The sequence below is a fragment of the Megalobrama amblycephala genome, linkage group LG20 (assembly GCF_018812025.1).
Source record: "Megalobrama amblycephala isolate DHTTF-2021 linkage group LG20, ASM1881202v1, whole genome shotgun sequence".
NCBI lineage: Eukaryota > Metazoa > Chordata > Actinopteri > Cypriniformes > Xenocyprididae > Megalobrama > Megalobrama amblycephala.
The window spans coordinates 10,817,871-10,842,837 of record NC_063063.1 but is presented as its reverse complement, the minus strand read 5'-3'; the positions used below and the strand labels follow the sequence as shown (position 1 = coordinate 10,842,837).

The 24,967-nt window shown below is 39.2% G+C and overlaps 1 protein-coding gene across 1 annotated transcript; it reads right to left on the bottom strand.

Moving 5' to 3' along the window:
- Positions 1-115: 115 nt before the first annotated feature.
- cmn (calymmin) lies at positions 116-24,949 on the bottom strand. The gene is given in 45 exon segments (XM_048171603.1): positions 116-333; positions 438-488; positions 797-868; positions 871-1,062; positions 2,874-2,912; positions 3,000-3,074; positions 5,332-5,400; positions 5,589-5,648; positions 5,787-5,855; positions 6,068-6,136; positions 6,220-6,291; positions 6,507-6,566; positions 6,659-6,724; positions 6,829-6,885; positions 7,288-7,323; positions 7,449-7,508; positions 8,212-8,265; positions 8,382-8,441; positions 9,145-9,702; positions 9,828-9,881; positions 10,313-10,363; positions 10,476-10,532; positions 10,651-10,698; positions 10,975-11,025; positions 11,129-11,185; positions 11,300-11,347; positions 11,610-11,660; positions 11,790-11,846; positions 17,493-17,549; positions 17,662-17,709; positions 17,953-18,003; positions 18,117-18,173; positions 18,287-18,334; positions 18,627-18,677; positions 18,778-18,834; positions 18,944-18,991; positions 19,305-19,355; positions 19,461-19,517; positions 19,635-19,682; positions 19,995-20,045; positions 20,153-20,209; positions 20,312-20,359; positions 21,482-21,517; positions 24,402-24,443; positions 24,931-24,949. Coding segments are annotated over 45 exon segments (3,024 nt in total). The 3' UTR covers positions 116-328.
- Between the last annotated feature and the right edge of the window lie 18 nt (positions 24,950-24,967).

Below are 24,967 nucleotides of genomic sequence, written 5' to 3'. Positions count from 1 at the left end.
AAAAAAACTACATAAAACTAAAATGCATAAAACAAAATACAAGAAACATTTTGTGGAATTACAGATTTAAAAAAAAAAAGAAAAAAAAAGATGCATCAGATATAATTATATTTAATCTAAAATGTCTTTATTTGTACAAGCAGCTGTTTATTTTTATGACAAGGTACCAAATATTAAAAATACATTAAAATACAAAACTAGAGGCTAAGGAGAACAAAAGCCTCAAATAAAATGACAGAAAATGTACAACATTCACAGAAACATTGTGTAAAAAAAGAGAAATCAAGTGAAGATACACATTCTTGCAGCATGAACTTCCACTTCAAAATTATCCTAAGAAAAAAAGGGAGGTATAGGTTAGAAAAAAAAGCATTATTATGATTCATATGATTTAAGTTTTATTAATGTTAAATGTTTATACTGTACATTACCCATACCTTGGTATTTATTTCCAAAGAATCCATTCAATTTGTATTTGCCTTCCTTTCCTGTTAAAAAGAACCAAATTTTAATGTATAAAGTTTAGAAATGGCTAAATTTACATTAAGGCTATTTTTTGTTTGCTTTATTTTGATAGGACAGGTGTCATGCATTAAATTGGTGGAAAATATTACATGGCTAACTGCGGTGACAATATGATAAATGTCAATCTTCAATAAATAGTTTCTTAATAATATGAAATTGAAATTATTATGAAAAAAAATGAACAGTTCATTAGTCTAGCTGTTATCAGTTGCAAAGCAACTTTGCACGATGAATGCATGATCTCTCAAGAGTGCTTTTATTAGCATCGTACCTGTCTGGGTGCCGCCATGTGGGTGGATCTGGAACTTGAGGTGCTGCTGGATGTGGATCTGTTGTGGTGGTGCGGCTGCAGCATTAGAGTGGGCAGCTCAGGCTGAGGGACTATGGGTGAGACAGGCACCTCGGGAACAGCGGGCACCTCGGGAACAGTAACGGGGACCGAGGAGGAGCCGTCCAGTGAAAGGGTGCTGTCTAGTGAGGTGACAGCTGGGATGTCAGAAGCGGGGCCCACAGTGGGAACACCAGGGAAAGAGACAACTGCAGGACAGTCAAGAAAGACAAATGGTGAAATAATTGGATTTGAGTTCTCTCTCAATTTATTTAAAATGGAAGAATATGTGGCCATAGGTCAACAGCAGGGTCAGAAAGTAATGGAGTTTGGGACAAAAAAAAGTCACCAAAAAATGCCCTTATATAATTAAACTCAATCAATTATGACTGTCATGATTCAATGAATGAATGAAATGAATGAAAGTATATTTAGATCTGCTCATGTTGCAGTTAAGCATTATAACCTCATTATAACCTCAATCTCATTTCTTTTGAGTTTATACACTGAACAAAATTATAAACGCAACATTTTTGTTTTTGCCCCCATTTTTCATGAGCTGAACTCAAAGATCTAAGACTTTTTCTATGTACACAAAAAGCCTATTTCTTTGCTGAAGTCAACGTTGTGGATCGAGTGGCCCATGGTGGTGGTGGGGTTATGGTATGGGCAGGCATATGTTATAGACAATGAACACAGGTACATTTTATTGATGGCATTTTGAATGCGCAGATACCGTGACGAGATCCTGAGGCCCATTTTGTGCCATTCATCCACGACCATCACCTCATGTTGCAGCATGATAATGCATGGCCCCATGTTGCAAGGATCTGTACACAATTCCTGGAAGCTGAAAACATCCCAGTTCTTGCATGGCCAGCATACTCACCGGACACGTCACCCATTGAGCATGTTTGGGATGCTCTGGATCAGCGTATTCGACAGTATGTTCCAGTTCCTGACAATATCCAGCAACTTCGCCAAGCCATTGAAGAGGAGTGGACCAACATTCCACAGGCCACAATCAACAACCTAATCAACTCTATGGGAAGGAGATGTGTTGCACTGCGTGAGGCAAATGGTGGTCACACCAGATACTGACTGGTTTTCGGACCCCTCTGACCCCCTCGATACAGTAAAACTTCACATTTTAGAGTGGCCTTTTATTGTGGCCAGCCTAAGGCACACCTGTGCAATAATCATGCTGTCTAATCAGCATCTTGATATGCCACACCTGTGAGGTGGATGGATTATCTCGGCAAAGGAGAAGTGCTCACTAACACAGATTTAGGCAGATATGTGAACAATATTTGAGAGAAATAGGCCTTTTGTGTACATAGAAAAAGTCTTAGATCTTTGAGTTCAGCTCATGAAAAATGGGGGCAAAAACAAAAGTGTTGCATTTATAATTTTGTTCAGTGTAAATACGATAGCCAATCAGAGGCGTTTAGATTATTCACAGTGAAATTGCTAGGGCACCTCATTCATTTCCTGCCGGTATTGAGACTCAAACCCATAACCATCAGGTTATCAATCTGACTCTCTAACCATTAGACCATGATATGCCACCTTTGAGCATTAAACAGTGTACATAAAATGAATTCTATTTCAGATGCAACCTTAGTTCACCTTTGCAGTGTAAAGTTAGCTTTTGTTGATGTTCATAATTTTATTGGTAACAGTCTATAGTATTCTGATTGACTGAATTAGTTTAATTTAGTATTTGACAAAGACAACACAGATACATTTAATGATGAAATTATTAAAAGTGCCTTAACAAAAGGTTAAAAAAAATGTCCCTGGAAATCAATTCCCGGGGGGTAAATATTGTTAGTTAGTTAATAGTTAATTTCTGACCCTGGTGGGCACCATGAATAAATACCGCAATTATGAAATATGCAATTGTCAAGTCTATACAAAGTTATAATGCAAATTTTAACTCCCTTCACAACCACACAGTCTGTAAATACTGAATGTACAAAATTTACAGAAAGATCAGAGTTTTGAACATTACTTTTACCTTCTGGTTGAACTCTTCCATCTGTATAATCTCCCGTTCCTTGAACAAAGAGGGTGACAGATGTTTATATGCAGATTTACACACCTCATTCTTGTAGGTATACACAGTATAAACAACTGCTTGTACCATATTTCTCGATGGTTTGTGCATTTGCTTCTCCAGCTCCTGGAGCATCAGGATGGGGTGGAACCTCTCCATCTCCTGAATCAAGCACAAACACACAGAATAAATATATTCTGAATATGGAAGACTGCAGAGAAGATGTCAGAGGAGGGGCAGTGAGCTGTTAAACTCATAAGTATTACGGTGACAGCTCTATACAAGCAAAACTTGAGGGAAAGCTATACGAGAAAAACTATTTCTCCTCATCCATGTCCTTGCCTCCATGTTTCTTGAGTATGACAGAATGCTGTGTGCCACTTTTGTAAGTGTTCTTTTGTGCATATGGTTCAGTTCAGTACCATGACCAGTTCACACTGGAGTCTGATATTGGTCACATTTAAAACAATGTACCACACAAAAAAATTGGATCTGAGCAATTAAACTGAATTGAACACTAAGGCTTGCAGTGTGAACACAGACAATGATTCCATTGGTGATCGCTTTTCGTGACATGGTCGACCCCAAAGCCACTTGAAGGCAAGCCTGCAAGGTTAGGAAAAAAAGTGTAACACCTGCTAACGCTGTGGCACACAGGGAAGGAGACAAAAGGGCCGTTTATATATGAATGTGTTATGATCACAAGCTGGAGTGCCCTATTTAGCCACCAGAGGGCACTCCAACCCGGACTGTTTGACTTCTTTTGGACTTCATTTCCCATAAACCACTTCCCGGACTCATCATCCCGTCATTGCTTTCAGCTGTTTTGCGTTTGATCATTTGTGTCTGTCTATTTATACCCTGTTTGTTTCTGCTTTTGTCATTGAGGTTTCATTTCATGTCACCTGCTTTTGTTTCTGTTTAATTTGCTTTATGTGGACTGCTCTGTGGACTCTGACCCTTGCCTGCCTGGATTATGTTTTTGGATTTCCCAATTAAAGCTGCATTTGGATCTTACCTTTTTGTCTCTGTGCCTAAACGTGACAATGTCAATAGAGGAGAGGCTTCATAGACTGCTTTAATTTAAGGAATCGACAGCTCATCAGCTAATCTTTAAAATGTCTGCTCTTAAACATTAGTTTTGGATTGATCCATTTTTAGTTTACACTGAAAAAATGCTGTTTTATAAAGAGAAATCACGGACAATTGCGTGACAGGTATGATTCAGTTTACGCCACTTCTCATTCGTTTCTATCATATCCGCAAACAGTGATTGACTGTCGCACAACTTTGAACGAAATTCAATGACGTCAAGGCTGTAATGTGATTGGTTATCAAGGCACACGTGGTCCAAGTTAGCTGTTACGCTTTCTCCAGTGGTAGAGCCGTGGACCCTTGTATCTCCCAATAATAAGACCATCTCTGTCAACCCTCAAGTTGACAGAGATGGCCATATATAAAACATATTTATATAATTGACATCAAGTGGTTCTTTGAGTTTAATGCACACCAAATGTGATTATTCCACTTATACCATGATCACTTGCTAGTATGGATCATTTAAAGTGGTCATTGGTGTTTGCATCTCATGATTTGGCTGAACGATAATGGTAATTATTTTTAGTGAATAAAAGTAACAGTGTTTTGAGACTTTGCGAGAATTACCGCGTCTGTGCAGAGTCCCTGTACTGAAGTTGTGAGTTTAATTACTTCAAAAACAGCAAAGTTATCACCTTGTTGCTAAAACAAATGTAGCTTTCAGTAGTGAAGCTATGTTATTTATAAAAAAAAATATGGTGCTGCGGCTCAAAATAAGGTTCTGTGCTTCTGAATGTTTTTGTGTGTGGGCAATTTTACATATATATAAAATTTTCACCTCAAAAGAAGCTGTATTTTTGTGTGAACACACCAGGCACGTCTGCTTTATAATATGAGTGTAACAAAAGTTACCTTTGTGGGTAAATGGGCTTGTGGTGGCTTGGAATTCCAATGGGAATCGTAAATGCGTGTTTAGCAATACGTCAGATGTCCAGATATCAGATATGCATCTCATTTAAAGGGATAGTCCACCTAAATATTCTGTCATCATTTACTCCCCCTCAAGTTGTTTCAAACCTGTATACATTTCTTTGTTCTGCTGTTCACAAAGGAAGATATTGAAAAGAATGTTTGTAACCATTGATCTTGCCCCCACTGACTATCATAGTATTTTTTACAGGTTTGGAACAACTTGAGGGGGAGTAAACGATGACAAAATTTTCATTTTTGGGTGAACTATTTGCATGTGGCTCAGAACAGATACGGAAAAATCTCATGAAGATATTTCTGTTTACACAATATCCTGATGTGAGTAAAAAATGCCAAACTCAGCCTAAATTAAATGAACATAATTATCTGAATATCTGAAAACACAACTAACCATAGTGGTCAATGGATTGCTGTCCATCAATCTCAGGACCTTGATGCAAAGCCTCCAGGCTTCTGTTTTCTGTTCAAAAAAAAAAAAAAAAAAAAAAAAGGATTAAATGACATTATAACTTCTGTAAGTTTAAATTCAAATGATAACAATCTTGCATTTTCTTGATTAAACTAATGTAATAGAATTACAGCAAAGTATTTAACTAGTTCTTGCTTGATTAATAAATAGTGTACTAAATAAATAGGAGATGCATGTACCATCAACAGACTGGCCATCAGTCACTGGGCCGAGGAGTTCATATGACACTGATGGATTACCTGTAAGTACAAAACAATTATTACTTTCACATTAGCCTTAATGTATACTGTTTGACGCATTTCACATACAAAGGAATGATGAAGTGGATCTTTAAACTAGAGTATGAATAAGTAAGTTTAACAAAAGAGATTTCATACCATATTTAGCGGATTTGGCATCACCACCAAGACTGACAGTTTCTGGATTGTACAGGGATTCTGGAGAACCTACAGAAAGTGGATTGAATGGACATACCAGAACAGTCAGAACATTAATATTATGATATTATATATACCATAGTTTCCAGACATGGCATCAGGCCCAAGTGGTTGACCACCATATTGAAAACCCTTGTGTCTTGAGACAGAATTAAAGAAATATTCACTTTCAGAATTTGTCGAAATAAGACAATGCAAGTTAGAAAAGAAATATCAATCACCATATTTGCCAGAGGATTTGTCACTACCATATCCAAGTGGCTGACCATTGTTGGGTAACCCTCCAAAATCTGAAAATACAGAAACTTATATTTTAAAATATCTTCAAAAACAGATGTGCTGTATGATCAGTCAAAATGCTTTATTACCTTACCATATTTACCAGGGGATTTGGCAACAGATTCAGGATGAAAAGGCTGAGAGTTGTATGGTGAACTACCATGTCCTATTTTGGGGTCAGAGAACAGAATTATTATACATAAAAAACAGCATCCAATTTTTATCGCAAATAAAAAAAATAGACTAAAGTAAATGTTAATTTAAGCACTGGCGTTTCTACCACAATCTGTAGTGTAATGCTACAAACTGCCCGTCAACTGATGAATGCATACAAACAATTATGAAAAAGTGTAAAGGAAAATCAAATCATCTAATCTTCACCGTATTTTCCCAATGCTTTAGGATTGTAGGGTTTGGCTCCATAGCGCTGACCATCATTACCTATGAGAAAGGCACACATAAATCCATTTGTCCAGTCAGCATTAAAGTTAGGGTCAATTCTATCTCTAAATATTATAAAGAAGATAACATACCATATTGTCCAGAGGGGTTTGTTTGATATCCATTGGGGGAACCACCAAATGGAAGACCACCAATTCCTAAAAAAATAAGACCTCACTTATGAAAACTGAGCAAATGTCAGTGTGCAGCATTTTTGATGAGTAATTTTAAAATTAGCCGATATGAATTTTACCATACTAACCATATTTCGCTTGAGATTTTCCCTTAAATCCTGTTGGTTGCTCACCTTGTGGTCCAGCTATCAGAGTAACAGAAAAGTTTAAATATTAATGAATATATAAAAAAATTGTTTCTTACTATTTACAGAGATACAGCTGTAATTTTTTTTGGTCTATACGAAAAAAGTTTTGAAATGGAGACCTATTTATTTAAGAAAAACTTAAAAGCATTAATATCTAAATTTAAAAAATGTGGAAAATGGAAAACTGGTTTAAATTAGTTGTTGTATTATTTATTTTCTTTTTGTAGGTAAAGTGGATATGGTATTGCACTAATAAGCCCTAGGGCCTAGACTATTGACACACTAGGACTAAAGCCTAGATATACACATCATATTAAATATTTAATAAATGTATATATGAATTGTGTCCATGTTAACAAATTATATTTAAAAAATCCATGAAGTAGGACATATTCCAACCTGGCTTTTTGAATTTGTTTCCATAGCCTCCATAACCTGAATAGTAAAAAAAATAAAATAAATAGTAGCCATGTTTTTCAGAATTTTAGACAAGCAAAACAGATTTAGATGTTAATTAAAGTGATGTTAATTACAATAAAATGTGTTTTGTAATGATTTACCTGCTTTGTAGCCATTGTTCATGCCATGAGCTGGATAACCACCCATTCCTGCTCCAAAGCCTAGTCACAGAACAGTTATATAAGCATTTTTCCCCCAAAGTAACTTTTTATCCAAAGAGGTTAAAATGCTATGGGATGGGATATGGGACGGGAGATGGATGGAGGGATGGAGGTAGGGGTGGATGGATAGTTTATCTTTTGTTTTGAATCAGCTGTTCGGAGCACCAAAGACATGTGATTTCAGTAAACGAGCCTTCGATACATCATAAGTGTTTCGAAATTTCAATGGTTCACGTGACTTTGGCAGTTTGATACGTGCTCCGAGCCAATGATTCGAAACAAAAGATTCGTAAAGCTTCAAAGCTTCATGAAGCAGTGTTTTGAAATCGGCCATCAATAGATCTTGTTGAATAAAGTTGTTATTTTGTTTTTGGCACACAAAAAGTATTCTAGTTGCTTATTAACATTAAGGTTGAACCACTGTAGTCACATGAACTGTTTTAAATATAACTTTTGTATCTTTCTGGGCATTACTTGCTGTCAGTGCAGGCCTCATTGAGCCATCAGATTATCAAAAATATCTAATATATTTGTGTTCCAAAGATGAACGAAGGTTTTATGGGTGTGGAACGATATGTGAGCAATTAATGACAGAATTTTAATTTTTGGGTGAACTAACCCTTTAAGATTTTTTGTAAGCGTTACCAATAGCTTTATCATTTATATGACAGTAAGCAAGTGGGGAAAAAATTTTAAAGTTTACCAGGACTTGGAAGTTTGACCCATTGTCCATTAGGTTGTCCTCCAGGTCCACAATCTAAAAAAATAAATAAATATTTCAATAATTGAATATTTCATAATTAAACCAAAACAGAGCCCAGATAATTTAATGTGATTTAATTTTATATCAATGGATTATTATTTAGGATTTACCCGGCTTTGAAGGTATAGCTCCCTGCACCTGTCCATTTGGTTGTCCAAGACCAGTGAGCTCTGCAGAACACAAACAAGTTACAAATAAACTGAAATTTACTTATCCAATAAAGATGCCCTGATATCACTAGCAGAGTTGTATTACATGCATAATGTATTACAAAGCAAACTGTTAGGAGAATGCTTCCAAAAAAATTGAGACACAATTCGTAACTATTTTAAGTTTTGCTGAATGTAGCTAATTTGTATGAATTTGTACAATCTCATTCGTACATTTTCATACAATGTGCTTATGCTAGAGCGATAGGTATTTTTAGGAGTTAGGTTAGGGATGGACCTTCATGCTTTTTTCTAATAATGTTTTTGTATGATTCAAATTGTATAAATTCATACAAAATCACCAACTCGTAATGGTTTCCTGTAAGATCAAGTTGGGAATTCAGGGTTTTATTAAATCTGTCAAGTTAATTAAAAATATGTTGTTACTTTTTACAATTATATTAATCACAATTTATGTGCAATAACACAAATACACAATGTCAAGTTTCAAGAATAAACTGGATTAATACAAAAGTTAGACCAGAAGTGAATTGATGCACAAAAGTAGAGAAAGAGGGAATAAGGAAATTTTATAGGAGTTACAGGAAGTATCTTTGTTTATGGTTGTTAATTAGTTAACTATTGTGGAAGGGGTGTAGATTCAAGCTGTTATATGGTTTTAGGAAATCATATAAGATTTAATTTTGAAACTATAGAGGTTCACCAGGATTTGTTGTTGTTGGATTCTTCATTTGAATCTCTGGAGTTGATTGAGCTGATTCTGGCACTAGAGGAGCCTGTGAAGAAATACTGGCTTGTGGCGTAATTGGTTGTGGTACCACGGGACTTATGTTTTGTTCCTGTGAAGTGGCTTGAGGAATGGGAGCCGATTCTGGTGCAGGAATTGCTTGAGGGACTACTGGTGCAACTGGTTTTGGAGCTTTATTTTGTGGAATTACAGGTGTGGGTGGTTTATAAGCTTTACTAGGTTTATAAGAACTTGGACCTTGCATAAATGGATTTGGAGCAGGCTGAGGTACCATAGAGTTAGGGGCTTTGCCCTGTGGATGAAGATTTTGTCCCTTTGTTTGTTGCAGAACTGCTGGAATGTCTTTAGTTTGTTCTGAAAATTCTCCTGTATTTGGCTCACGTCCAGATAGTGGTAAAAAGCCCTTGGTGTTAGATGTTACTGGGAGACGACTTGGTTCTTCTGGGCTTAAAATCTCCCCTTTAGGTCCCTTTCTATTGGAAACACCTTTTCCAGTTGTTAGAGGCATGTAACCTAGAAACCAAAGCAATTTTAAACTCACATGCCGAGACATAACATGCATTTCTGAATGACAGATCTTCTATTTATGTTATGTGGAGGAAGTAAATAAAATGTACTTTTAATAATCACGATTTTACCTGAATTAGCTGCTTTATAAGGTCCTTTTGACATATAGCCAGGAACACCATAACCTATAGATCACAAGATATGTGATATGTTAATATAACTGTGAAGGTTTTACGTTTTATGTAGAGTATGTTTGTTTAACTTGTTGTAACTGGACCTAAATGAATACATGAATGAATGGTAAAATTCTATACACTGAAATGTGTAGAATATGGTTAAAAAAGGTAGAATATTAAACAACAACAACAACAACAACAACAACAAAAAACAGATACAACAAGTGTCTACATACCTATAGTGCACAACCCTTAATAAAACTTCACCAATAATATAGATTCTTCATCTAAATGGGACTACACTACAATTGGTTCATTAATAAAGAATTCAATTAATGTGTGGATATCATATATTTTACAGTGGCTTTGAAAGTGGCTTATCCAACTTGATTTTAGAGCCAAAAAATGATTTATAGTAGTTATAATGACATGCTATTTACCATTAGGCTTGGCTCCTTGTCCAATTGAGGGTCCAGCTTTAGCACCATATCCTTTAAAGCAGACCCAACACGGATACAATTTTAAATAATACAGAAAAATCAGACAAAGGAAAACGAAACACACTATACACAATACACAACTTTTATTTTATTTTATTTTAACCTGGTTTAGGCCCCTTGGCTCCACCATTGGGATATCCCATATTTTGAAGTAAAGAACCTAATCAGAGAAAAAATACTTTAAACCAGTATAATATCCTCAGTTCTTATCAGAATTCAATTCAGTATTATCCACACTGTAATAATTGCACTAGAGCTGGTGACATCCAGTGTATTACCTGTATTAGGTTGGTTAGCTGCAGCTCCATTAGGATATCCTCCATATCCTGAACAAAACCAATCCCAAATCAGTTTAGAGGTTTTCAACTTACCTCAGTTTACAATACAGACCTTTAGTGCTTACCTCCTAATAAATAACTCCTCCACCAATCATTAATCTAAATAGGGCTACACTACAGTTGGTTTATTAATAAAGAATTAAAATAATGTGCAATCAAAGGTGTATATAATATTTCACAGTGGTTTTGAATGCGGCCTATCCAACTGGAATTTAGAGCCAAAAACCATATGTTTTATAATAGTAATAATTACATGCTATTTACCATTGGGCTTGACTCCTTGTCCATTTGAGGGTCCAGCTTTAGCACCATATCCTTTGAATCAGACCAAATATACATAAGATTCAAATCATATGGAAAAATAAGAACAAAGGAAAAAACACACAACATACGCATTACACATGCAAAAATAGTTTACCTGGTTTAGGTCCCTTGGTTCCACTATTGGGATACCCAATATTTTGAAGTGAAGAGCCTAATTAGAGAAAGGTGTGCTTTAAACCAGTGCAATATCCTCAGTTCTTTTCAGAATTCAGTATTTTCCACACTGTAATAATTGCACTAGAGCTGGTGACATCCAGTGTATTACCTGTGTTAGGTTGGTTAGCTGCACCTCCATTAGGATATCCTCCATATCCTGAACAAAACCAATCCCAAATCAGTTTAGAGTTTCTCCGGTTATCTCATTTACAATACAGACATTTAGTGCTTTACCCCTAATAAAAAACTCCTCAACCAATAATACACATTATTAAACTAAATGGGGCTACGCATACAGTTGGTTTATTAATAAAGAATTCAATGTGCAAAGGTGTTTAAATATCATATTTTACAGTGGCTACAAAACTTAAAGCCAAAACTCATATGTTTTATAATAGTAATAACCACATGCTATTTACCATTAGGTTTGGCTCCTTGTCCATTTGAGGGTCCAGCTTTAGCACCATATCCTTTGAAGCAGACCCAACATACATAAGGTTTCAAATAATACTGAAAAATCAGACAAAGGAAAAAAACCAAAAAAACCCCCCCCCAAAAAAACCCACACTATATGCATAACACACACAATAAACGTTTACCTGGTTTAGGTCCCTTGATCCCGCCATTAGGGTAACCCATATTTTGAAGTGAAGAACCTAGTTACAGAAAAGTACTTTAAACCAGTGTAATATCCACAGTTCCCTTTCCATACTACACTAGTACTGCATCGTTCATCTTATTATTATAAGACTAGACACATATATGGGGAAAACTCCTTTTTCTCAGATTTCTGAAGCCTTTTTCAATCACGCAGTGAAACTGCACAGCCATTTGTTCGTGGAGTTGTAAGTAAACAAACCAATGACGGCACGGCAAAGCTGCACAAGCCAATGGTGAGCCCGCCAAAAAGGGCGGGGTATCGTGCTATATAAGCAGCCGTCTCACCTTGGCAGACTGATTCATTCTCCTTCAGCGACGCAGATCACATCCCTTCTCTTTATCCAAACTTGAAGCCGCCTTCATCTGCAAACAGCTAGAATTCGCTGCTGATCAACTTGCCACTCTGCAGCAGTCAGATCAGCTCGCCTCGTCTGCTCGCCGCACTCAATTTAGCTCGCCGCTCTCTAAGCAGCCCGCCACTCACGAGCAGCCTGCAGCTCTGATAAGCTTGCCGCTTTGCAGCTCGCCACTCTTGAAATATTTCTCTGGTGTTTGTAATTAAATGCCGAACCTCTGAGCATTTCCGCTTGCCGGCCTCCCGCGAGCCAAGTTCATTGAGGACGAGTACTCTCACTATGACTACGTTTACATGGACAGCAGTAATCCGATATTAACACGATTAAGACAATACTCTGATTAAGAAAGGACCATGTAAACAGCAAGTTTTATTACCTTAATCCGACTAAAGTCATACTCTAAGTAAACACAAATCGAATTATGACAGGTGGAGTATTCCTATTTTAGTCGCATTATTGGAGTGCATTGTAGACATGTACACACCTTAATCACACACGTCATGTGGCAGTTTTCGCCGCACTTTGCTACAGGACACATACCGTTTTGACGGCAAACGAGAGCAAGCTCAAGCAAGAAGCCACAAATCAAATTCCTCTCACCTCATCTCTCATCCAGAACCTCTGAGTTTGTCGTGGTGGCATGAATGAAAGTTGCGAATTAAAGTACAGGAGGCTTTGCTGGAGAATTTGTATCCACCGTTGTATTTACAGAGCCTCTCCATGAGAGGGAAAATAAATAGTAGCCTAGGCTAAATCGTGCGAACGGTTTACTAATTTGTTCCCTCAATTTATAAATCATGCGCATATCATTTATAAATCGAGGGAATTTAATTAGTAAATCGTGTGCACAATTTATTTATTTTTTCTTGCATGTCATGTGCAGGGCTCCGTATCTATTTGCACGTATATTGCATGTCAAATAATTAACTGCCCTTAAAGCTTTTGTAAGATTCAAAATGAAACACCCAAAACTGTATATAGCACAAACTGTGTGGTGATATGTGAAATTCTGTAGAGAACTCGGACGGCGTGCGTGGGGACGTAATGACGTTTGCCCTTAATCGATCTATGTTATATAACATGTAAAACGGGAACATGAAAGGAATATTTTAAAGGCAACTCATGTAAACACCTTAATCATAATATTGTCTTAATCAGAATAAGGTCAGTAATTAGATTACTGCTGTCCATGTAAACGTAGTCTATGAGGGCGCGAGTCTTGCCTCGCCACGTTCACAGACTGCTTTTTCTAAAAAGCAGCTCTTTCCCTCGTTTTCCACTGTTCTCTTTCTCTCAAGCTGAGATAAGAAACAAAGGTTACAGGGCCAGCGAATGGGATTAAGTGTGCTCTCGTCAGTTTATATCCCATGTGTCTCACTCTTCCTGAAGCAGGGGATTTTTTCGTTGCTGCGCACGCTGTTTAATGTCAGCTGAGTGCAGCACTGACAGCATTATGTCATGACAATATCCCCAGTAACTATCAGGTGAGACTCATGTAATATATTTCTGCTGAAATAATTTCCATTGGTGTTTGTGGTAAAATGCTGAATTTCTGAATGCGTCACTTGCTGGCCATGCCTCCGCAAGCTGCCTCCAGTGAAGATGGACGCTCTCACCATGAGAGCATGAGTCTTGCCTCGCAGTGTTCACAGACCGCTTCTCTGAAAACGGCTCTTCCCCTTGACCTCCACTGTTCTTTTTATCTTTGGCATGAGACAAAAGAACAATGCAATCACAAAACTGATTGAACCGGTCTATTCCCGCGTGTCTCATCCTCCCGGCAGCAAGGGGATTCCCCAGTTCTATACACTCAGCTGAATGCAGTGCTAACAGCTCGTTAATGTATGATGTTCTCCCTTATGACTAAATGGAGACTCATATAACTATTTTGTCTAAAGAGTTTTCTTCATGAATTTTTATGCCACTTAACACCCTGTTCTGTTCCGGGTGCTGACGTGCTGTGTTTGTCAGCACTGGGCCCGCTCAAATTCCCACGCCCATGCATTTAATTGTTGTTATAGCAACCAGATCATGAGCGTAGGGTCCCCTCGCAGCGACCCATCGCTTGAATTGATTTAACCCCTTGCCACATGGGCCGAAGCCTGGCTGGCAATCCCTGGAGTGTCATAAATCGAGGTTATGTACCAGTTTGCTCAAAGGGCCCCGTTATTCAATGCCGTGGTCCTCTTCTCCATGAACGAACGAGGACGCTCACGTCCTGCGCTCTGAGGTGAACACTATGCAGGCAAAAAGAACTAGTATCACACACAGATCCATCATCCTCAGCCACTTAGAGTGCTTGGGGCTAAGGGTCAATTTTTCCAAGAGCTTGTTATCTCCCAGCCAACGTATTTTGTTCCTGGGGATGATTCTCGACTCAACCCGCATGAGGGCCATAGTCTGGCCAGAGTGATCTCTGGCCATTCAGAAGCTTGTGGAAACTTTTACGCCCGGAACTTCTCTGCCACTCAGAGCGTTTCAGAAGATGCTAGGTCTCATGAGCTTAGCATCACCAGCTCTGCATCTGGGCCTGCTCCACATGCGCCCACTGCAGTTCTGGCTGAAGCCGCGGGTACCGCCCCAAGCCTGGCAGCATGGTCGCTGCTCGCTTAAGCTGGACCAGGACATGCGTCGCAACCCTGGCCCCTTGGCAGGTCCAGCCGGTTTGAGCAGGGTGTGGCAATAGGGATGATGGACAAGAAGAAAGTCATCTTCACAGATGCTTTCAAAATGGGCAGCCCGGAAAGCGAGCTTCATATCAACCGCCTGTAGATGATGGCGGTATATCATGCTCTCCAAGCTTTCCTTCCTCTCCTGATGGGACACCATATCTTAGTCAGATCAGACAGTATGACGGTGGTGTCCTTCATAAATCATCAGGGCGGGCTCTCTTCAAAGTCCCTCTACACTCTAGCGAAAACCATCCTAGAGTGGGCCCAACACAACCTGCTCTCACTTTGAGCAGTACATATACAGGGCGTACTGAACACAGAGGCGGACATGTTGTCCCGGAACAACCTTCCCTCGGAGGAATGGTCGCTCCACCCCCCCACGGTTCAGAAAATTTGGCATGTCTTTGGGAGGGCAGAGGTTGACCTCTTCGCCTCAGAAGACAATTATTGTTGCCCAATCTATTTCTCAAAGACCAGAGATGCGCTGGCCCAATGACTGGCCCAGCCTCCTCCTTTATGCTTTTCCTTCGATTGGTCTGATTCCAAAGGTTATCAGACGAATCAGGGAAGGTGCTTACAAGGTCCTCCTGGTGGCTCCTCTGTGGAGGAGCCAACCATGGTTCTCAGACCTGTCTCAGTTATCGTCCATGAAGCCATGGCGATTCCTCTGAGACGAGATCTCCTCTCTTAAGCGAGAGGGATGATATGGCACCCCAGACCCGAGCTGTGGGATCTTCATGTGAGGTTTCTCAATGGGAGCCTGCAAACCTCCCTGAAAACATCTTAAACACTATCTCACAAGTTAAACACTATCTCACAACGAGACGTCTCTACTCCCCTAAATGGTCTGTCTTTGCTGCCTGGTGCACAGCCCAGGGCGAGGACCCATTTACTTGTGACATCCCAGATATTGTCCTTCCTTCAAGACTTAATGGATAGAGGCCGCACTCCCTCTACCCTTAAAGTCTAGGTCGCAGCACTAAAAAATGCCTTACTGCTAGCCTTAGCATTGATTAAACGTGTGGGAGATTTTCAGGCGCTCTCTCCTCTCTCCCTCCTGTCTTGAATTCAGGCCAAACAACTCCAAAGTCATCCTGAAACCAAGACATAAATACATCCCGAAGGTCCTATCCACCTCCTCCTGTTCCGCCTGATGAAAGTAATATAGTCAGGCGGAACAGCTTTTCGGCTGCTTCGGTGGCCGCACAAAAGGTCTTCCGGTCACGAAGCCCAGATTATCCAGATGGATAGTCGATGCTATAGCGCTCGCTTACTCCTCTTTAGGCCTACAATGCCTTTTAGGTGTTAGAGCGCATTCCATGAGAGGCAAGGCCTCCTCTTGGGCATGGTCTTGTGGCATGTCCATTGCCAAAATCTGTGTGGCAGCCGGCTGGGCCTCGCCGTCCACATTTGTCAGGTTTTATAATCTGGACTTTCCTGCATTACAGATGCAGGTCCTTTCTACATAAGCCTCACTGTTGTGACCAGCTTATGAATTTCCGTTATGACCCCGACCATGTCCGGGTATAACTATATTTTGTGCTCCCTATATGCGTCCTAGACCCCACTGGCACCCAGGCTATATGGGATTGGGAGGATGACTACATTGTCTTTCAGTCCCCGATAGTCTGGGCTATCCTGTCCTATGGGTATCCATCGCAAGCCCTTTTTAGCGCTCTGCCCGGATGCTCTGTCGTCCCCCCTTCGTAGCACGGTGTGATTGGACTGTCCCCATATGCATCTTGTCTTATAATAAAAACACGAACGACGCAGTATGAGTGTAGTATCGAAAGGGAACGTACTCTGTTACTAACGTAACCTCTGTTCCCTTAGATACGGAATGAGTACTGCGTACTTTGCCGTGCTACTCGCAGGATGCCTCATGCCGTCATTTCTGTCGAATTAAATCAATCTGCCAAGGTGAGATGGCCGCTTATATAGCATGACACCCCGCCCCTTTTGGCACATTTTTGAGCAGGCTCGCTCACCACTGGCTCGCTCACCATTGGTTTACTTACAACTCAATGCGTTTGGTTTACAATACAACTCAAACGTGCAGTTTCACTGCTTGGTTAAAATAGGCTTCAGAAATCTGAGAAAAAGGAGTTTTCCCCATATGCGTCTTCTCTTATAATAATAAGTTAGGTTGATTATGTGCATCTCCATAAGGATATCCTTCATATCCTGAACAAAACAAATCCAAATCAGTTTAATGGTTCTCCAGTTACCCTATAGGTTACAATAGTGCTTTACCCCTAATTAACAAGTTCTCCAGCAATAATATAGATTGTTATTCTAAATGGGGCTAAACTACAGATGGTGTATTATAAAGAAATTAAATTAATGTGCAGCCAAAGGTGTGCAGATCTTATAAATTTTACAATGGCTTTGAACGTGGCTTATCCAACTGAAGTTAGAGGCAAAAACTATGCATTTTATAATAGTAATAATGTCATGTTATTTGCCATTAGGGTTGGCTCCTTGTCCATTTGAGGGTCCAGCTTTAGAACCATATCCTTTGAAGCAGACATACATAAGATTCAAATGATATGGAAAAATCAGACAAAGGAAAAAAATATACAAAATACACATTACACGCACTCAAATAGTTTACCTGGTTTAGGTCCCTTTGTTCCACCATTGGGATACCCCATATTTTGAAGTGAAGAGCCTAATTAGAGAAAAGTACTTGAAACCAGTGTAATATCCTCAGTTCTTTTCAGAATTCAGTATTTTCCACACTGTAATAATTGCACTAGAGTTGGAGACATCCAGTGTATTACCTGTATTAGGTTGGTTAGCTGCACCTCCATTGGAATATCCTCCATATCCTGAACAAAACCCATTCCAAATCAGTTTAGATGTTCTCCGGTTACCTCATTTGGTTTATTACATTATCAATCCAAATGGGGCTACACTACAGTTGGTTTATTAATAAAGAATTCAATGTGCAATCAAAGGTGTGCAAATATCATATTTTATATTTTACAATGGCTTTGAAAGTGGCTTATTCAATCAGATTTTAGAGCCAAAAACCATATGTTTTTTAATAGTAATAATGTCAAGCTATTTACCATTAGGCTTGCCTCCTTGTCCATGTGAGGGTCCAGCTTTAGCACCATATCCTTTAAAGCAGACCCAACACACATAAGGGTTCAAATAATACTGAAAAATCAGACAAAGGAAAAAAAAAAAAAAAAAAAAAACTATATGGATAACACACACAATAAATGTTTACCTGGTTTAGGTCCCTTGGTTCCACCATTGGAGTAACCCATATTTTGAAGTGAAGAACCTGATTATAGAAAGTACTTTAAACCAGTGTAATATCCTCAGTTCTTTTCAGATTTCAGTATTATCCACACCACAATAATTACACTGTAGAGCTGGTGACATCCAATGTATTACCTGTATTAGGCTGGTTAGCTGCAACTCCATTAAGATATCCTCCATATCCTTAAAATAACCAATCCCAAATCAGTTTAGAGGTTCTCCAGTTACCTCAGTTTAGAATACAGACATTTAGTACTTTACTCATAATAAACAACTGCATCAACAATAATATAGATTATAAATCTAAATGGGGCTAAACATCAGTTGGTTCATTAATAAATAACGCAAGTAATGTGCAATAAATAAGGATGTGCGGATGTCATATATCTTATATTGGTTTTGAACATGGCTTATCCAACCTGATTTTAGAGGCAAAAAATATGTTTTATAATAGTAATAATGTCATGCTATTTACCATTAGGCTTGGCTCCTTGTCCATTTGATGGTCCAGCTTTAGCACCATATCCTTTGAAGCAGACCCAACATAAAATTCAAATGATATGGAAAAATCAGACAAAGGAAAAAAATACACAAAAATACACATTACACGCACTCAAATAGTTTACCTAGTTTAGGTCCCTTTGTTCCACCACTGGGATACCCCACATTTCGAAGAGAAGAGCCTATTTAAAGAGAAGTACTTTAAACCAGTGTAATATCCTCGGTTTTCAGTATTCAGTAATTTCCACACTGTAATAATTGCACTTGAGCTGGTGACATCCAGTGTATTACCTGTATTAGGTTGGTTAGCTGCAGCTCCATTAGGATATCCTCCATATCCTGAACAAAACCAATCCCAAATCAGTTTAGAGGTTCTCCAGTTATGTCAGTTTACAATTTGTATTTGTATTTGTATTTATTCAATATAGACCTTTAGTGCTTTACCCCCTAATAAACAACTTCTCCACCAATAATATACATTATTAGTCTAAATGGGGCTAAACTACAGTTGGTTTATTAATAAAGAATTCAATGTGCAATAAAAGGTGTGCAGATTTCATATATTTTACAGTGGCTTTGAACGTGGCTTATCCAACTGGAATTTAGAGGCAAACAATGTGTTTTATAATAGTAATAATTACATGCTATTTACCATTAGGCTTGGCTCCTTGTCCATTTGAGGGTCCAGCTTTAGCACCATATCCTTTGAAGCAGACCCAACATATAAAAGATTCAAACGATATGGAAAGATCAGACAAAGGAAAAAAAATACACAAAAATACACATTACACACACTCAAACAGTTTACCTGGTTTAGGTCCCTTTGTTCCACCACTGGAATGTCCCACATTTTGAAGAGAAGAGCCTATTTAAAGAAAAGTACTTTAAACCAGTGTAATATACTCAGGTTTTTTTTTTCAATATTCAGTATTTTCCACACTGTAATAATTGCACTTAGAGCTGGTGACATCCAGTGTATTACCTGTATTAGGTTGGTTAGCTGCAGCTCCATTAGGATATCCTCCATATCCTGAACAAAACCAATCTCAAATCAGCTTAGAGGTTCTCCAGTTAACTCAGTTTACAATGCAGACCTTTATTGCTTTACCTCCTAAACAACTCCTCCAGCAATAATATACATTATTAATCTAAATGGGGCTATACTAAAGATGGTTTAATAATAAAGAATTCCATTAATGTACAAGTCAACGTTGTGGGTATATCCTATTCTACAATGGCTTTGAAGGCGGGTTATCCAACCAGACTTTAGAGCCCAAAACCATATGTTTAATAATAATAATAATAATAATAATAATAATAATAATAATCACATGCCATTTACCATTAGGCTTTGCTCCTTGTCCATTTGAAGGTCCAGCTTTAGCACCATATCCTTTGAAGCAGACCCAACACACATTAGATTTCAAATAATACTGAAAAACCAGACAAAGCAAAAAAGAAATACACATTATATGCATAACATCCACAATAAACGTTTACCTGATCTAGGTCCCTTGGTTCCACCATTGGGGTAACCCATATTTTGAAGTGAAGAACCTAATTAGAAAAAGTGCCAGTGCAATATCCTCAGTTCTTTTCAGATTTCAGTATGTAATAATTAGTACTAGATACTAGAGCTGGTGACATCCAGTGTATTACCTGTATTCGGTTGGTTAGCTGCACCTCCATTAGGATATCCTCCATATCCTAAACAAAACCAATCCCAAATCAGTTTAGAGGTTCTCCTGTTACCCCATTTTACAATACAGACATTTAGTGCTTTACTCATAATAAACAACTACACCACCAAAAATATAGATTATAAAAGGTGATAGAGAGGATTTTTTCGTCGACTGAGAATCCAAAGACTGTTACTGAGTTTTTCAAATGAGCGCATGCGTAAGAACAGCCCCCCTCCTTCACAGCTCACGTCAAAGGAACGCCTTCCAAAACTCGTGCACGAGTATTGGTAAACACGAGTGTTTACCACCGGCATTTGCTGTGTCGTGTTTTTTGGATTCATTATGTCGGACTCACCGCAGGTAACTCATAATCTGCAGTTGTTACTCCTGTCTCCTGACAAAGACATTGCATGCGGCGCCTGTGGAGTGTGGAAAGTTACTGGAGCGCGCAGCCGCGCTCATCTCTCACAAGGAACGTCACGGCAGTGATTGACAAGCCAGAGGGCCAATCCGCGCACGTCTCTCACAAGGAACGTCACGGCAGTGATTGACAAACCAGAGGGCCAATCGTTTACGCGATGATCGCGTAAACGATTGGCTGATGTTTTTAAGGCCCTACCTCGTGCACAGATGATGTATATTAATATTATTACTTTCAGTGCACCTAATAAATTGTCTTTTATCCGTTAGTTTCAAGTAATATTGCAAAAATGTATAAAACAAAACATCCTCTTTAGCACCTTTAATCTAGGTAACACTTTACAATAAGGGCTCATTTGTTAACATTAGTAAATGAATCAACTAACATGAGCAATATGTTTTTACAGCATTTATTAACCTTTGTTAATGTTAATTATTAAAAATGTTCATGTTCAGTGTCAGATTCAACTTTTGATCTTACAAATGTGTTAGTAATGTACTAGTAAATGCTGAACATTAACATTAACTAACATTAATAAATGAATGTACAAGTAGTTAACATGAACAAACACTAAACAATAATGTGAAACCTCATTGTAAAGTGTTACCTTAATCTAAATGGGGCTACAGAAAAATCAGACAAAGGAAAAGGAAATGCACACCACACACACACACACACACACACACACACACACACACACACACACACACACACACAAAAGTTTACCTGGTGTAGGTCCCTTGGTTCCACCATTGGGATACCCTGTATATTGAAGAGAAGAGCCTATTTAGAGAAAAATACTATTAGACTTGTGTAATATCCTGAGTTCTTATCAGAATTTAGTATTCTCCACAATGTAATAACACTGTAGAAACAAATTTAGTGCATGAGTCTCGCACTGCTCTTCCGTTCTCTTTCTTGCTAGAGCCGAGACAGAAGAAACAGCAGAGCCATGGGGCAGAGCAAAATGGCTGTATTGAGCTCACATCGGCCGAGCGCCAGCGTGCCTCGCTCCCCTCAGCATGACGAATCTACAGTGCTCTTCACCCGGGAAAACCAATGTCCCTCATTTAGTGCGAGTGGGATGGTTTAATTTGGCGGCTCTGAGGAAGACTTAATGACACTGTCTCTGGCTGCCTTTAAACTTCAGCGATGACTCCACCCCCACCTAAAGAGACTGATTTAGTCAGGCCTCAGAGCTTATTTGCACAAAGGCCATAGAAGAGTTGGGCTTGGAGTGGTCGGACTCAGAGGATCCCGCCCGCAGCTGCCTCAATTGGTCATGCCATGGCCAATTTGGTGGTCCTCAAGTGCCACCTTTGGCTGAACTTGACGGAGATCAATGACGCAGATGCGACAGCCCTCCTTGACTCCCGTCTCTCCGGTTCTGCAGTGGACAGCTTTGAGGAGCATTTTACAGCAGCCCAGAAGTCATCGCAGGCGACGCACCACTTCCTGCCACAGTTCTTCTGCAAGCTAAGCGCTACCTGTTTCCCAGGTGCTAGGGACCCCAGCTTAAGTTAGTGCTGGATCCCGAGCAGCCCAAGCAGCCCTGATGTTTCAGTCACAAGGAGGAGGTGGCTAAGTAGCCCCAAGGATGCCTACTTTCATATCCTAGATAGCACCTCATCACAGATCATTCTTGAGATTCGTGTTCAAAGGGGTGGCTTGCCAATATGCAGTCCTACCATTCGTACAGTCCCTATCTCTGTGCACTTACAAAATGCGTGGATGCAGCCCTCTTCCCCCTGAGACAGATGGGAGTACACATCCTAAACTACCTCCACAATTGGTTGCTTTTAGCTCAATCGAAGTAGGAGCTATGCACACACAGGTCTCTGCTCCTCAGCCACTTGGAAAGTTTAGGGTTCAGGATCAACCTAAGCAAAAGCTCACTGCCCCCAGCCAACAAATCTCATTCCTGGGGGCAGTCCTCGACTCTGCTCAGATGTGGGCCTAGATTTCGCTGGAGCACTACCTGAAAATTTAGAAGTTGATGATGTCATTCAGAGTCAGGGACAGCCTTCTCCTAAAAACATTTTCAGAAGCTACTGGACCTCATGGCAGCACTCATCTCTGTAGTTCCCTTGGACCTGTTACATATGCAGCCACTACAATACTTTTTGAAGGCCCACGTCCCACCTCATGCATGGTGCGGGGGCAGCCTCATTCTCAGGGTGACCCACGGTTGTACCAAAGCCTTTGTTCCATGGAAATTGCTCCATTTCCCTGGAAGTCACCCTAGCTGTATCAGTTGGCTTGGGCTTAGTCTAGTGGAGTGTCCATTGCCGACATCTGTGCGGTGGCCAGCTGGTCCTTGCTATCCACCTTTTTACAACTTGGACATTCCTGCTCATCAAGCATGGATATTGTCCGCTTAACCACTCCCTAACCTCTGGGTTTTTCGGGTGGCATTTTGCTAGACAAACCTTTTAAGTCCCTATCTTTCATGTAGCCTGCTATGGGGCCCTTGTCACCAATCGCCCCGGGCTATGGGCTTACAGGATGGCCTTTTGTTCTGCACTAGTAGCATGGTGCTTTGAATTGCATTCTCTATATACATCAGCTACTGACGCAATGCAAGTGAACTGTACCAAAAGGGAACGTTTCAGTAACTAACGTAACCTTGGTTTCCTGGGATAACAGGAACTAGCACTGCGTAGCTTGCCGTGCTACTGCACCTGCACACGAGTTGACGTTGCTGGTCCTTAGTCGAAAAATTCTGATGAAAATGACTTCCAGCGCAACTTAGCAGCTGGCCCCTCCCACTTTAGAGGGCTGTGCAAGTGGTTACATTATTAACATAAATGTTTTCTTTACTGACTTTGATGATAAAATTTTCCTTTCAACCCTGGCAATAGTATCATGAAATTCATTCTAAATGAAAAGATGTCCTTTACAAATACTACATACAAAAAGAATTTACCTCCAGGATTTGAACCTTGTCCCTTAGCAGCTGAAGATCCAGTGCCATAACCTAGGAAATGTAGTTATGGTGTAAATACTAATTTGGTTAAAGGATTGTTGCTAAAGTGTTAACGGATTGTTATACATTTCTAAATTTCTTTAGCAATATCAAACGATAGTTTACTGCGAATTTGTCAGATTTCGTATTGAAAATAAACAGTGCTAAATCTTTGTCATTTCAAAATGACTGATTGTGTTTGAAAGAGTTGAAGAAATGGTTCTTCTGATAAAAACAAAACTTCTCTAAAACATCATCTACTGCGTAATAAAGGTACTGTAAAAATAATATGCTATTCTCACACAGGCTCCCCATCACCCCATACAACCATCCCTGTGAACAATTGTTACATTTTACTTCCTCTTATGAAATTTACCATTTGTGTTCCACCTAAGATAGTAAGTAAAACATAACAGACTTTGCTGGGTGACCTAATCCTTAGAGAATATGTAGATAACAGACTTACCTAGACCAACTCCTTTTTGGGGATGAGTGCCCATTAAATTGCTGTAGCCTTCAAACAACATTAAACAGACTTTTAATGAAAGTAAAAACACAATAGCACCAGTTTTTTTATGTTGAAACAAAACACAATGATGTTTGCACACATTCTTAATGGGAACATTTATGCACAATCTGTATGCACAAACCTAACACATTGACTCTTGAGATTAAACTCACCCCCATAAGATGGAGCTCTGTAGCCATTCCAATTCCCATAACCTGTAACAATAAATGACAGGAATTTAGTGCAATTAGAGAGTTTTACACACACACACACACACACACACACACACACACACACACACACACACACACACACACACACACACACACGTTTTTTTCGCTATATTAGTGAGGATATTGCATAGATTTACAGTGACTTTAGATCAGGTACCCATGCGTAACCCGAACCCTAAATCTACTCTTAACCTACAGTATTTATAACCTAATCCCTAAAACCAATTCTTGACCATCAAACAGGCCTTTAAACAGTGTTGGGGAAAATTACTAAAAGTAATGTTACAATATTGCATTACTCTCTTTTTGTCTTTTTGTCTCCTGGGCTGGGCTTGCTTGTTTGTTTGTTTGTTTTTTAGTAAAAAAAAAAAAAAAAAAAAAAAAGTTCTTAAGTTCTATTTTTTGGCAAATGTAAAGGCCCTTTCACCAATTTCTTGCCTGTACAGTAAAGGGTACAGCTCAAACAAACCTTTCAGCTGTGCTGCCATTCTTACTCCCAATTTATC